At 39.2% G+C, this 16,329-nt stretch overlaps 1 protein-coding gene across 1 annotated transcript in view; it reads left to right on the forward strand.

Moving 5' to 3' along the window:
- TRDN (triadin) overlaps positions 1-16,329 on the forward strand; it is a 167,925-nt gene that overhangs the window by 132,030 nt on the left and 19,566 nt on the right. The window contains exons 29-33 of the mRNA XM_081904766.1: positions 2,494-2,544; positions 5,060-5,107; positions 8,582-8,620; positions 11,684-11,710; positions 15,031-15,078. Of these exons, the coding sequence (XP_081760892.1) occupies positions 2,494-2,544; positions 5,060-5,107; positions 8,582-8,620; positions 11,684-11,710; positions 15,031-15,078 (213 nt within the window). The remainder of the gene's footprint in view (positions 1-2,493; positions 2,545-5,059; positions 5,108-8,581; positions 8,621-11,683; positions 11,711-15,030; positions 15,079-16,329) is intronic.

The following is a 16,329-nucleotide window of genomic DNA, read 5'->3' on the forward strand; positions in this document are numbered from 1 at the left end:
ATAGATAGATAGATAGATAGATAGATGATAGATGATAGATAGATAGATGATAGATAGATTAGATAGATAGATAGATATAGATAGATACAGTGGTACCTCGGATTACATACGCTTCATGTTACATACGCTTCAGGTTACAGACTCTGCTAACCCAGAAATAGTACCTTGGGTTAAGAACTTTGCTTCAGGGTAAGAACAGAAATGGTGCTCTGGCGGCGCGGCAGCAGCAGGAGGCCCCATTAGCTAAAGTGGTGCTTCAGGTTAAGAACAGTTTCAGGTTAAGAATGGACTTCCGGAACGAATTAAGTACTTAACCCGAAGTACCACTGTAGATAGATAGATTTGCTGGTTAGATTGGTGGTGGAAAAAATATATAATTCAACGTCACGTTATGGTGAACATCTCATCATTGCAAGTGTTGCAGCTTGCCAGATGGAACTCTTCCCTCTCTCCTCCCCCTGCATGATGTTCTGGGAATTCTCCCCATTGAGCCAATTTCAGGGGTGAGGAGGGCACGGAGGGAGGAGAAAGGGAAACTCCATTGTGCAAGCAGAAGGCCTTGCACAGGGTTTGTGGTGACAAGGCTTGTTAGGTGAATCTCAACTAGTAGGTTCAGATAGACAGATAGATACAAGTCAAAATATAAAACACCGTATAAAGGAGCATATATATAAATAAACATATATCTATATCCTGTCCTGCAGGAGGAGCAAACCAGATAATTAGATTTTTATTTTCCATAAAAGTAATGAGGGGAGTGATGTTCCATGTGTGATAATTAAATGCAGTGCTTTTTTTCTAAAAAAAATGTTTAGGGCTACTCTAGTTTTCCTATTCATATTGAAATACTGCCCCTCAATGAGACTAAAATTAGATTCACAAAATATTTAGGGGTATGTGTCCCCTCAGAAAAAAGCATGTATCTCCTATTTTATCTTGTCCTAAAAAGATTTACCTAATTTACAATGTATCTCCTATTTTATCTTGTCCTAAAAAGATTTACCTAATTTACAATTATTTCAGTGGTGCTTGCTTCCAAGAAAATGTGCTTAGATTTGTGCCTAAATCATAGTACTTCAATTTTAAGTGAAATATAGTTCAAATTGTTAGCTTCAGCAAGGTTTGCTGGCAATATATGTAGTCTGATGTAATCAAGCAAAGACTAAATATATATATATGTAAAAAGTAAGTCATATATTTCATCACTGAAATAAACTCTTTTTGAGCTAGCCATAATCACTTATTTCCAGTTCCTCAGCCACATTTGTATTGCACATGTAAGACAGCATCACAAATGCTGAATTACTGCTGCAGACAACATTAGCTTCTGAAATATTTCCGGCATGATTTTCTGGTTTATCAGATCACTTGGGATTTAAGGCAACATCAGTAATGAGTCAGGCTCCAAAAGTGTTTGATCTCCTAAAATCAAGTAATCAGCATGACTTTCTTTGAAATAATTGCCATAAAGCTTTTCCTAGTAATGGCAGTGCATATTTCCTGTTGGTGGTTGTAAGAAAATTTCTGAATTGATTTTAAATATTGCAGTTTCCAGAAATAAATTGGGAAGCTCTACTTAAATGTTATTATTCATGAGGACAGAAGAAAAATCATAAAACCCTCAGCAAAAACTAGCTCATTTGAAATCTTGGAAGAGGATGTGTTTAGGATCAGTATGCATGGTATATGAGAGCTGAGGGTTTTTTACATCAAGGAAAATCATATGAATAATTTTTTTAAAAAAAATTACTATCAAAATTCAGATGTACCACCTTTGTTAATGTTCATAACCAAATATTAAGTAGGCCCTCTTAAGATATTTAGCTTGCATCTGGAATTCTCATTACCGGAATGCTGTTCATGGGATGTGCCTATTGAAGAGGGAGGGTGATTTTTGTTGTTGTTGTTGACTCCTGCTTCCCTGTAGCCCTTCCAGAACAACATGGGAGGTGGCAAGATGGGGCAGCAGAGAATCCAACAGAAATCACCTTCCCTAAGATGGAACCTTCTCCAGAAACTACCTAATTGGACATCTTCACTGTTTTATTGGGCTTCTGGGTGTATTACCTTTTTATGTTTTTAAATGAAGAAGCAAGGTCTACTTGCACTGGAGGAAAGGGCTAGGGAGGCAATTTGCACCAACACCTCCTTTCCCCTGCACCCCCCCTTTGTCTCCTGAAAAGCTACTCCAGAAGGTTGGGGTACTCTTCAGAGCAGCATTGGGGTGGTGCAAGTGGGCAGCAGGAGGAAGAGAAACTTGTCAAGATTCTCTCCTCCCTTTGACCAGTAGGGAACTTCCGCTGGATCTCTGAGCTTTTTGTAAACAGAATGAACTTTTCAGAAAGAGCTCTTTGCAGAACAGCCAATTTGGATCCCACTCATAATAATTCATTCCCACTTAAATAACTTGTCGTTTGGTCAGTATGTATTTACACACATTTTAACAAGTCTATTGTTTGTTTAAAATTGTTTGGTGGTGGGTTTTTTTTTCAGAAGATGCCAAAGAAAAAGAAATAAAGCATCATCCAGCATTAAAAGACAAAGGTAATGCCATGCAATCGAAAACAAAGATGTAAGTCAGAATGATTGCAATCAAAACTATAATTGAAAAATAGCTCACGCAAAATTGACTAAGCCAAATGAAATATAAGCATTTCTGCACAAATTAAGTGTAAGCATTTCTGCACATTTCTGCACACGTGTGAGAGGTTTAAATACAGTTTAAACCAAATATAACATAAATGGAGTCAAACAGCAGCATATGGGTTGGTGTGAAGGTGTGATTGAGACAGACATGCCTTCAGGACTTCATAAAGACAGAGGCTAAAAAACACTCACTATAACCATTTAAACACCCAAGTCTGTTAAAAGACCAGATATCCTTGACTTCCATTTCCCATTCTAATCTAAAATCCCTGTGTCACCAGGCTCACCGCTAAGAGACACTTACATTGCAATCTCCCAATCTTATATTATACTCATGCATTAGGATCTGTCAATTTCCTTTATTTCAGTTTCTCATTTTTACAGTCTTAAATTCAGTTCTCCACATTTTGTAGCAATCTGCAATTTCTTGATTTAAAAATTCCTCATGAAAATTCATCAGCATACTGGTGTGGATTTCTTCCAATAAACATATTTCATGTGCATCTCTGGCTAATGTACTCATTTTTGAAAGGATTTCCCCCTAATATAATGTGCATTTGTATGCTATTTTCACTAATATCCTCATTTGTATGCACACTTTCCCCTAATATATGTATTTTTGTAAACATTGGTTGGTTGGAGAGCTGCATCATAAAATTCAGTTATGTGTGATCTTCAGTGGATAGCTGTGTTTTAGTTTGTGTATTGCTTCAGAAAATGTGAATTTGATAGATTTGGCTTTAAATGCATACTGAATCAAATTTCTCCTCCATTCCAACTGATAAGTAGAACCTATGTCATATCAGTTCTTCTCACCTTAAGATATATTTGTGGCTTCCCTCTACACAAGTTACAGTTAGTTTCATGGGTAGAAAATTTCTACAGCTTTTCATTTGTTTGTCCCATTCAAAGCTGCCAAGGCTACTAAATAAATATTTGGCCTTGACCCAGCGTAACTAGTCTTGTATTTGCACGTATCAATAGGATGTGAGATAACAAGGAATGTGATCATTTGTACATTTAGTTTATATAGGGAAGCTCATCTGTCTTGACATTTGCCTATTCATTGCCTTTAAGAAGGCTTGCATTTAAAATACCATATCAGGTCAAGCAGATTATAATCGGATGCAATTAGGGCTGCTATAAGCTACAGCATTCTTTGACTCCAACCAAGTGATATTCAGGAAGTCCCAAAACGATTTTGCGTCTTCCGACACATCAGTCCCAATCTATTCCTGCCAAAGCATCACTGATCTCGGCATGTGAAAGGTCAGTGGTTCAACACCAACAGGAAATGACATTTAGCAAGATTTGAACCACATGCTATTTATTCAATTGCTAAAATAATTGCAGTGTCAAGGTCATGGCAATTTTTAAATGCCAAAATTCAGTGCCAGCTTTGGTTAAATTGCATTGAAGACAGCTGCTGCAAAATAAAACAATACAATAGGTGCACCCTGTAATTACGTAGAAAATACAAAACTCTAGCCTTGACCAAGCAAAATATAGAATTCCAACCTAAAACACTGAGAGACGTGAATGGACTTTAGAGGAAGGCGTGGAGACCCATATTTTTAAATTGTGTTCAGTACGTATTTAGTCTGCATTAGCACAGTTATGGCAAGTCCTTAAGTCAACACATGGAGGATGGGGTAAGACAGACAGGCAGACAGACAGACAGACAGACAGACAGACAGGCAGACAGAAGTGGAAGGAGAATTGAATTGATTTGAATGGAAAGGCCCCTTCCACAAATGCAACTCTCCTTCCATAACAGGAAGCTCCTTGCTTTCATGGACGGATAATGTTTAGTTTTTACACTACGAAGTTAATTGATTACAATTTTCAAAACACACAGTTTAGTATCTCATTTATCCATTTCCATTTGCTTTGAGCTTCTGGATCCTTCAATGTCCTTTTGTTTCAGTCACAAAATATTTCACATTGTTTTACATAGATTCAGTATTGGGCTGGGTTTGACTAACACTTGCTAAATGTAGTTCTTCACAGATGCTGTAAAACAAAAACCCCCTGAAAACTCCAGAACCCCATGGGAATTGGGAAATGGTATACATTAAACATCTTAAGTCTTCTTCCTCGACCCAATCTCTTTCCTGAGCCTCCAAGGATAGTTATGATGCTTGGAAAGCCATATTAGTGGGAGGAATTACTGAAAATTGGCACTTCATGTGGCCAGATTATTTTGCTACATCAAATGAAATATTCAGGGCACACGAATTGACTGTTATTATAATCATCTCATAAGTACAGCTGAGCTTGTTGATCTCTGAAGCTGTAAAACTTCACAATGCAAGTTTGAAAACTGAACACTTAGAACTATTCACATACTTCTCAGGGCTCGTAGAGAAGAAACATTTTGTAAGCACAGGATTAATGATTGTTTTTCCCCTAGATGCTGCAAAAGAAAAAGTGAAGCCTCCAGTTGCTGCCAAAGAGAAAGGTGCTATTTGTAAAGTTCCATACTTTTTTAAGTTCATGAGTTCTTTCATGGAGAATTGATAGCTGCAAACTTGTTATTCATTTATTTACCAGAACTATTCTAAGATTAGAATGACTTTTGTTGCTGATAGTTAAGACATATACAAATTCACACACAACGGAAAGCAGAGAAATTATCAAAGGTTTAAGAATGTTTTACTCTAGTCGATAAAAATGAAGGAAAGGTATAACTGAACTGCATGTCAGCTAAGTTGTAAGTGAGCACAGTATGTGTAACTGTAGAATGTGTTTATTGGTTACAGGGCACCAGGCCACATTTTCTGTGTCTTGTAAGCACTAAACACAAGGCATGCTCACTTACAACTTAGACTCCATTCAGCCACACATCAACCTCAGTTGTCTTCCTCTCCACAAACTTTAGGACTACATAATGGGCTTTCGCTGTAGAAACTAAAGGCACACAAATGAAACATCTATCATAAGATGAACTTGTTTTAACTTTATGATGAATGTTCAGGCACCAAAATGCCTGAAAAGCCCACCCACTTTGACTATAGAGCTGCTACCGTGACTCCATTATAGAAAAAAATGGTGGATGTTGGAGTATATTTCATTTTTTACTTTCATGGTCAACTTTAGCTATATTCTAATCCAGCAGAAGCACCGTTGCACCCATTCTGCAACAGCTAAAGCATTTTATGCTAAGCTGGAATGTATATTATTTCCCAGGGTGCAGAGAGTGCACCTAATTAAACCATAACATTTCCATATTTGTAAACTAAGAAAATTGGAATTTTTTCCCAGAGGCAGAAAAAATGAAGGAAGACCCTAGTTGCTCAGAAATGCAACTATCATGCTATGTTATATGTTAAGCAAAATCCCACTCAGATCCATGTTTTAACACCCCTTTTCTGTCAACTTAAATAAAGCTTTTCCTTCCAGAATGTAAGCATATGGTGGTGAGGAGGGTTCAAAAAGTTAGCTTCTTATTATATTGTCTTTTCAGTACTGATGTTATTAGGTGAGATACCCTGCTTATAGCCCACTCCAAAGTAGAGGTGATGTTTACAAGCCCCCCAAATTCTTCTCTGGCTCAGTTTGAAATCTGATCTGGAGACGAATTGTTGACTTCCCCTTTTCAGTGCAATGGAATTAGGTTGAGACATTTAGCTTGGGAAGGGAAGGTCTTACTAATAGATGGAAATATCTGGGCCTTGGAAATATCTATACCTGGCACTTCACAAATTATGTCACATTTGTGAGTCAAGCATTCATGCCTATAAACATATGCACAATTTGTCCAAGATCTGTGATCCTTGTAGGATGGAGAAATTCAAAGATATTGAGCAAATAGGTCCAACTCACACATGAACTTGTTTACACAATGGCACATGCAAGCATCTTTTCAAACCATTTTGTGCCACACAAGGGATTTCAATGAACCAGCTCTCAGTCATTTTTATCTGCTGGAATTTATATAATATGAACGCAGTATTTTCCAGAGTAAACTGAATGTGCACCGTGATGTTGAATGTCTGTGACAGAACATTGACATTTTGTCAGAAAAACATAACCCCTATGTGTAAATTGGCTGCAAGCATCTTGTGTGCAGTGCTGTGCTTTATTAGACCTCTCTTTTTAAAAAAACAATAATAAGTGACATACCACACAGATCCTACAAAATAGGGTCTAAAAAGGGCCTTGCAAAAAGAAAGAATAGCTCTGGTGACTATAAAGATTCAGTGCCCTGTAGAAACCCACAGAGACAGACGCACTCTGATTTTTCCTCGCATGTAGTTTATGCAAAGAAGCACTATGCAGCTATAGCATTGCTGTTTAGATTAAAGGTATTTCACCATCCGTGCATCTTTGACTGTGACAGAGATTTAGCATTATAAGGTTCACAGCTTTCTTACTATTTGCAGTTTAGCTGTTTCATTCTCTAAAGGTCTGTGCTGCATATGAAGATAGAATGAGCAGAAAGATGTGGGTGATTTCTTTGTAGAAATTGTCTAGTGTCTTTATTTAGTGGAAGCAGTTTATGGTGTCATAACAAAGGGGGGTCATTCTCAACCTTGCTTTTCTAAGCTATAAGGTGGTAGCGGAAGCCAAAGGTGTCAGAGCCAGCACTGAGCAATGCATAGTTGCTGACTGGATGATTTCACCAGCTGATGTCAACAACCATACTACGCCAGCAACCTCGCACTTTCACAGTGCCACTGGCTTGAGTACCCCCTACCCCTTTTTCCACTTTTGCCTTCCAGTACAGAAAGGTAAGGGATGTGGGTGGCGCTGTGGTGTCAACCACTGAGCCTAAGGCTTGCCGATCGGAAGGTCGGCGGTTCAAATCACCGCAATAGGGTGAGCTCCCGTTGCTCGGTCCCAGCTCCTGCCAACCTAGCAGTTCAAAAGCACATCAAAGTGCAAATAGATAAATAGGTACCACTCCGGGGTACCTATTTATCTGGGAAGGTAAATGGCATTTCCATGTGCTGCTCTGGTTCAACAGAAGCAGCTTAGTCATGCTGGCCACATGACCCAGAAAAACTGTCTGTGGACAAACGTCAGCTCCCTCGGCCAGTAAAGCAAGATGAGCGCCGCAACCCGAGAGTCGTTTGTGACTGGATTTAATTGTCAGGGGTCCTTTACCTTTACCTTTTTACAGAAAGGTAAGGTTGGGAAAACTGCTTCCCTTTCTGTTGACATGGGGTAGCTACCACGGGTTACCTACATTCTCATTATGTTATTCCATCCCATTCATTTTAATGCAAAGGAAACCTAGTGCAACTTCAGTGGGGGGGGGGGAGAGAAGTAATCAATTACATAATGTGTGTGAACTGAAAGCAACAAGCTTTGTAGCCTGAAAGTGGTAATAACAAATGTATTGATTTCAATTCTAGACCTTGGACAAATAAGTGGACATTGGCTGGTGATTCCTGCTCCTCTTTCTATCTTTGACATCCCTAACCCTAACTTCCCAAGTGCGGAACTTGTGGAAAAGTTGGGGTTGCCCTCCCACACAACTTATATTTTTTCCTAACTTCCCTTTCCCCCCATGCCTTCCAAAAAATCAGGGCTGAGGGACTTTCCAGAACAGCAAAAATTGCCTCCCCCTGGTTTCACTGGTGAATGTGAGAAGCACTTCTGCTAATGGAGGGGCAACTGGAAATCCAAGGCAATGTTACATAGCATGTAGGCACCCAACAATAAAATAGATACTATGGTGCTTATTCCCCACCTTATCAAATCTCTTTCCATAATTGGGCGGGGGGGGGGGTGAAGATTCAATTCATTGTGTGATTTATGAGCTGAGCTGCTTGTTTCAACTTTTATATTGAATATGCTTGACAATTAAAGATAATTTCTCAATATAAAACCAGTATCACATATAGGAAGCAAGAAATAATGAACACAGTAAAATGAATTATGGCAAGCAGTTATGACTTTTAAACGAATTGTTTTTCTTTTACCTCAGAACCTGGCATAAAGAAGGAAGTCAGTCTACCTAAAACAGGTAATGGGATACCATACTTCTGTATTTAACAGAAAGCATTTGTGTTTTCTACAGACTGAATTATTCCTCTAGATAAAGCATTGCACTGGTCAATTTGAAGGGCATAATCTCAATTTGAAAATGTCAATATATCTAACAATATGTTATGAATATGATAACAATATGTTTTTCAGTTCTTAATTTCTCTAATGGGAGACCTTCAACATCTCAGCAGCAATTTTGTGAGCCTCTATTATCCAAAATAAAAATGTAACGGTGGGTGACCTGGCATTGCTGCATGTTGTGTGTCATGCAAATGTATTACCATAATGTCAGTTCACAAACTCATGTCATTTTGCTTAGCTGTCAACCAGTATGACATTTTAAAATACTGTGGTATCAGTGCAATGCACAAATTGGCCATGCAGGTTTTTTCCCCAGTAGGGTCATTGAGCTTATTTTCCAAGTGGCAGAATAATTTTGAAAGCAAAAGTTTCTCAACAGAATCTCATCCATGATAATGTTTGCATAGACAAGAGCAATATTATAATTAGATGTGCATGTTGTTTGTGTAGATACAACTTTTCACAAGTTTGTAATTGGGCCTGACATCAGTGGAGCGACACCAGCATTCAAAATACTTTTGTTCAGTTGTATATTTTTATTCAGTCATATTTGCATTATAATAATGCAGCTTATCCAAAACCAACTGTATTATTTAAAACAGGGATAGCTATTGTGGTACCCTCCAAATGTTGCCTGCTATCTCCCACCAGCCCCAGTCAATGGCCAATGGGCAAGTATAATGGGAATTTCAGCCCAACAATACTTGGAACACACCATTTGGCTACCTCTGGTTTAAGCAGTGGCCATTGCAATAATAAGATACAACTTATAGACATAATGAATGTAAAACTATTGTAGTATCAAGAGACAAACCCTTTCATGCCCTGTAAAGTCTTTTTCCTTGTTGCTATAAATAATCCAGACACCAACAGCTGTGTTAATTTTTGTTGACCATTGAAATTATTGCAACAAAGTTATCTTCATCTAGTAGCTATATGTTTTGGATGGATACTTTTCAAAAGTATACCGACATGTGTCTTACTTCATTTTCAGTTATTTTGGCACGCTCTTAATTGGTTTTGTGGATCATGTTGTAAAGGCCAAGATGAAGGGAGGGGGAAATGTTGGCTGATTGTCTCAGTTTAGAAATAATGACGAATTGATGAAGCCAGGGTAACTGACAGAGGGCATTGCACAACTGAAAAGAATTTATTAATAAATTAAGCCGTTTTCATTAAACTGCACCAGCAACCAAATATATCTGAAAAGCTGTGTAGCCCATTATGTCACATTCTGGTTGGTCACTGGGAGAATGGGATGCTGGTCTAGTGGGGCCACTGGCCTGATCTAGCAGCTTCTCCTTAGGTTCTTATGAATAAAAATAATGGTTCTAGAGCAGGGGTGGGGAGGCTTTTTTAGCTGAAGGCCTGCATTCCCTTATGGAAAACGTTCTGGAGGCCACATACCATTAAGTGGCAGAGCCAGAAGCAATAGTGGGCAGAGCAGTTAATTTGTGGGTTTTACCTTTGTGCTGTAGGCTAGTTCCTATACACACAGCCTGGTCAATCCTCCATTCAGGCAAGTAAGAAGTATTACCTGAGGGCACACCACAGCCAGGCAAAAACACTCAAGGAGCGTGTGAAGTAGGTCTGGGGAAAGTGGTGTGACCTGGGAAATGTCCTGATGACCCCCATGGAGAGGCTTGGAGGGCCACAATTACTCACTGGGCCTGAGGTTCCCCACTCCCATTCTAGAATAGCTGCTATTCTGTGTCTTAACAAATCCTCTTTCTTTCACTGCATGCATCAGCCATGAACACAAGTGCAACAGACACAGGCATTCATTCTGTTAAACGACAGACAGATTTAGTAACTGACAAGTTACCAAAAATATGTTCTGTTTTTAGCCTTACTAATTTATGGTTCACTTGGCTGAAAGATTTTCATCCTGAATCCCAATCATTCGTCCATGGGTGGGAGGGGAAGGTGCTGTTTATATTAATATCTTTCTGGCATTCTGATAAAGTAATAGGATGGTGCTGCATGTTGCAAAAGGATCAATTCATCCTTAAGCCATGCCTGTTTATTCTCCAACCATTTTGGTGTGGTTGGCATTTTACTTGGGATGCTTGGGGAATTACTTATTTGTGAATTCTGATAAGAACTAGCCTGATCTGCACCTCCCAGATTAATGTGCTAATGTGCCCTTTTCAGAATTTTGAGATATAGTTGTCAGCTAAAAGACCATATTGAGAGAAAATATGTTTGTTGCTGTGCACTTTGTAAAAAGATGCAATCAAAAATACACATCTACATGTGTATTTATTTATTTATTGTGCCTTTGTAACATAAATAAACCATGCAGGTTAATGTAGAAATGAGTCGTGGTGGATTTATGAATGAACAAAGGCAGAGCTGACAAAGACTTATCTGTCCAACTGTGCACACAACCAACCATTTGTGCTGTTTCTGTGTAGTGATATGCTAAGAGCATGAGACACCATTTGCACTCTATCAACCGAGATAGGATTTAGAGCTCTAGAATGCATTTGGCATGGGTCAGTCCCACACAATTGTAGGAAAAAGGCATTGTGTTAATAAGCACACTGCTGCCGCTACATATGCCATAAAATCACCAAAGTAGGCCCTTCTATGTACAGTCTGGAGGGTGCATAACACCCTATAAATTAAAATACAACATTTAAAACCAAAGCATAAAAGATATAATATTAACAATGCAACAGACAGACAATTGTCACTTCACATATATCTGTACATATTGTATAGGGCCTGGGCAAAGAAGTATTTTGCTGGCACCAAATATCCGTCATACTTGAGAGGGAAAGGAATTCCAACAACAATGTGGCACCATGGAAACAGGGCTATACCATGTCTCCCAAATGCTCCCCTGGTGCGTGTTCTTATTGCAGTGTAAAGCTACAGAGCTCAAATGAGTTTCATCTGCAGTCTTTATTTTTATGAATGAATGTAGCTCACTGTTGTCTTTGTATTTTTCTAGGCAAGAAAGTGGAACACAAACCAGCAAGTAAGTTGCTAAACTGCATAGCAGAATTTAAAAAAAAAAAAAAGAATGAACAGTTGTCATAGACAGGGCCGGATTTAGGTTTGATGAGGCCCTAAGCTACTGAAGGTAATGGGGCCCTTTATATGTCCAGCTGTCCTTTGTCAACAACAAATTGTCGCAGTTTTTTGTGTTGAATATATGCTATATGGTAATTTATTGACCTAATAGGCCATTTGCACATAACAAAATATGTATTTTATCATAAAATACATATTTTATGTAAGCACTCTATATATATAAATGAGCAAACCAGTGATATGTTAGGGATCAGTCTAGCAGGTGGGGCCCATTACTTACATCATAGGAGCCTATTCAACACAAAACACTGTTACTATATGTAGGCTTTATTTTATTTATTTGTTTTTTATCTTATATTTCGGAAATGTACATCCAGTGTGTTTTTGTGTGTGTGTGTGTGTGTTTTTTTGAGGGGGCCAAGAGAGTAGGGCCCTAAGTTATAGCTTGTTTAGCTTATACATACTGGTCATAGATGCCATTGTTTGGTCAATGAAAATGTTCCATATTAGTAACCCTAATCCTGGTTTTGGGAATCCAATATCCATGGTATCTGCCCGCCTTTGAGTGGCCATGATATCACCTTGCTCCCACTAGCATTTCCCGGCATTCAGGCTCATTGATCAGAGTGTTCAGTGTCTGGATCCTTGGCCAAAGTCATGCACAACCCATAAACAATACAGTTGTGGCCATTTTTAGTCCATTTTCTTAGTCCTCTTGTTCTCACCCTAGCACCATGCTTTGGGTCCAACAACATAATCACTGTGACTTGTGATTACTTGTGATGTGGGCAGGATATAAAATCAATAAAATAAATACTGCTACTCCTTGCACATTCCTCGTGTGCTAAGCAATAGTTTTGAACCTCTGCTGCTGCTTTGCCTCATTTCGCCCCTGGTATTATATGCTAGTGCTGTCTCTTCTATCCACTATTAAAATTGCCAGGTAAATCTAAAGCCACTGAGGATGATGGTGAACATACTAGAATTCAGCTGATGTGTGACAAGAGCTGCAATATGTAAAACAGTGGCTTCCTCATATTTTTGACTCTATCCAAACTGCCTTGTCAGTTGGAGTTACGCAGCTGTGCAGTGGAGCTGAGGGCACACTTTGCAGCATGCAGTTCTTACAATCAGATGGCAAGTCTGTGAGAGAACAAAAGGAGCTCAGTAAGGAATTAAAGAAAGGAATCTGGGGGAAATAGAAAACACCTTCTCCCCAACACATTGACTTTCAGTTTTAGTTTAAAGAAAAGTCAATGTATGTTTTTGAAGTTTATTTGTGCTAATGTCATGCGCCTTAAAACAAGGCACTTGCTTTATGTTTTTTATATAGATGGGCCCCTTCCTTTGAATATTAAAGCAAGAGGTTGTTAGTTTTTTCTTATGCCAAGCCTTCTTTCAAATTCCAGTGGATTTTATTCCCTGTACTCTCCCCACAAAATTGCTCTGGGTTTGCCCCCGGCACTCCAGAGCAGCTTTAAGGAATGTGTTATTTGACATGTGCAGCAGAATCATCATTTTCAATACTGTCTTCGTCACAAGCCTTTTAAATCTGGAGCCATACCTGATGATCTGATAACACTGATAGTTTTTACTTGGACTTTGTTATTTTAACTCATGTGCATTCTATGTGCCTGTTTTGCAGTTTTGTTTCTCAACTTTTAATTTTCATCCATTGTTATATGTGCTCTGTTTTAGATACTTTATAAAATGAAATAAAAAAAAATAGGGGCATCCTGGGGCAGAGTGGTCTGCAATCTGCAGGATACAAAAAGCCCCTTTTCCTCTGGCCTGCTCCAGAAAAGGACCCAGAACTATGCTGTCCTGGTGCTGGAATAGAGATATTGCCTCCCGTCAATAACATTTCCTGGTTTCCACAGCACAATAATAGACAAAGAGCTTTTTGGTGCTTTCAGAAAACCCATGCAACACTTTTCAAAAATCCTAAAAATGAAATGACGCTGTCCACCTCCCTGGTGTTCCTCTTATCTCAGGGCTACAAGGGTCTTTCTGCCACTGTTTCATGAATTGGAGCTGACAAATCGATCTATTTTTTTATCCTTCTCTTAAGGCAGCTCAAATAACTCCCCTCCTCTTTCTGTTTGAAAATCTTACCATGACAGAATCTGAATCACTGCATTTTTTAAAATGATATTGAAAACACTAGAATTGCAAATACATTTGAGTGATAATTTGAAAGCAAACCTGTATTTGAAAGCAAATATGTAGGAAAAATCTATTTGCTACTAACACGTGTGTTTTCAAACCATTCTTGTATGATATTATGGCCTTGCCATATAAACATGCTCTCTCTATAGTAGCAGCTGATGGTTGCTTGGACTTAAGCAGCATTATCTATCTTCCACTGGTCCTTATTAACTAGATTCATTCTGATAAAAAAGTACTTCTATGCCATTCCTAATTGGCAATCCATTATGATTCCTCAGAACCAATTCACTTTAAATCTCCCTTGAGTAATGTGACCCTTATCTTATGAAGTTTAATTATCACACAAATGGAAGCCCAGTTGCTTCCATTATACAATTCCTTGTTCTCTGGATCATAACCATGGTTGGGGGTCCACTGTTTATGCATTACAGTTCTTGGGGCTTTGGAGTTTAAAGGAAAATTAGCAAGTTTATTTTACCCTATTAAGGTAATTAACAGAAGTATTTGAAGTCTGTACTCCCATTAAGATAGAAAGATGGGCTCCATTTACAGAAACAAGCTTTCGCTAATTCTTGTATGAAGTAGCTGCCTTTTTTCTTTTAGTAAAGTGTTTCTGGAATGTACATCTGGATTATAGAAGTTATGCTGTGTTTCCCTCCCCCGCCTTCTGTAATGTAACCTCCTCTGTTATTCCACTGACTTTGGGTAGGAGTAGTGTAGGGATACATAAATTTATATTTGAAAATATTTTAGCATTTCTTAATGTTCGTATTTGTGTTTTTCTACAGTACAATATTGTCTTTTTGGGGCCTGAATGGGTCCTATCTAGTTTCAGAGGAAGTAGAATAGAAAGAAGCCCCCTTCTTGCATGAATCTTAAGAGTGCCATGTCTTGCCGGGTGCTGGGCTCATCCCTAGACATCAACACATTGGGATGGACAGTCCGCATAGGGAAGTTCTATACATGAGCATAGCAGTACATGCTCATTTGGGGATGGGACATGCAGTTATCCTGTGATGCCCTCTTCATGACACGTGACAGGGGTTATTTGACAAATTGGCTCCTTGTTTATTTTATGCTGCTTCTGTCTTGTAGAACAAGAAAGCCTTAAGCATGAAAAAGAAGTTCCTCAAGTAAAACCAGGTATGTATAAGCACGGAAGGATTTCCAGTCCATGTTAGGTCTCAGCTGTGAATAAAACATTTTAAATGTGTTGTAAAGTGCAATATACAAATGTGACACTAGATGGTGACAGTGAGCTATGCCAAATTGAATGTATTTTTCAAAACTTTTTTTTAAAAAAGCATTTTCACAGTGCTTTTTATATATGTGTGTAGATTCAACCTCAGTTTCATTCCTGCTCATTTGTAACTCCTGTTAATCTATTACTTTAAAAAAGTGGAGACATTTTTATTTAAATGTGTATTTTATCCCAAATTATGCATCACTAAAGGTATGTTATCCTTACATGCATCGGCACAGATTCAACTTAACAGTTGTTTAGTGGGAGCCAGCACAATGAGTGCTGCTAGTGCAATGGGACTTATTCCCCCTCTTCTTACCCTACATACAGTGTGTGTCCCCATCAGTTCAAGAGGGGGAGGCCAACTCACAGTACAGTGCATGGGGGGGAGGATAGGGGTAGATTATTCCATCTGGCGGGTAAATATGCTTGTGCTGGTGGAATGATCAACATTGAAATATTCCCATAATCTTTCTAGTGTGAAATCTGAAGGATACAGTGGTGCCTCGCAAGAAGAAATTAATTCGTTCCGCAAGTCTTTTCGTCTTGCGAGTTTTTCGTCTTGCAAAGCACAGTTTCCCATAGGAATGCATTTAAAATCAATCAATGCGTTCCTATGGAAACCGCCTTCAGACCAGGTCCGGGGACAGTCTGTCCCCCGACCTCTTCTGAAGGCCGGCGGGGGGCAAAAGTCTTTGCTTCCCCCCCCCCGCCTGCCTTCCCGGGACAGCGGAGGACTTCTCCGCTGTCCCGGGGCGATTTAAATCACTGACCTCCCTGCCTTCCCGGGAGAGCGGAGAAACGCAGCGCGTTTCTCCACTGTCCCGGATGGCTTTTGAAGGCAGGCGGGGGGAGCAAAGACTTTCGCCCCCCACCCGCCTTCAGAAGACCAAAGCGGGGAAGGCTTTGCTCCCCACCGCCAGCATTTAAAAGAGGTCCCCGGAGATTTCCCTATGGGCTTTCTTCTTGCGAAGCAAGCCCATAGGGAAATTCGTTTTGCGAAGCGCCTCCAAAACGGAAAACCCTTTCGTCTAGCGGGTTTTTCGTCTTGCGAGGCGTTCGTCTTGCGGGGCACCACTGTAATTATGTCCCATTAGCCTGGGAGGTGTGAATTAAATTGGTTTGCTTGAAATGCAAATCAAACAAAATTC

The sequence above is a fragment of the Podarcis melisellensis genome, assembly GCF_964234715.1.
Source record: "Podarcis melisellensis genome assembly, chromosome: 3".
Classification (NCBI taxonomy): Eukaryota; Metazoa; Chordata; class Lepidosauria; order Squamata; family Lacertidae; genus Podarcis; species Podarcis melisellensis.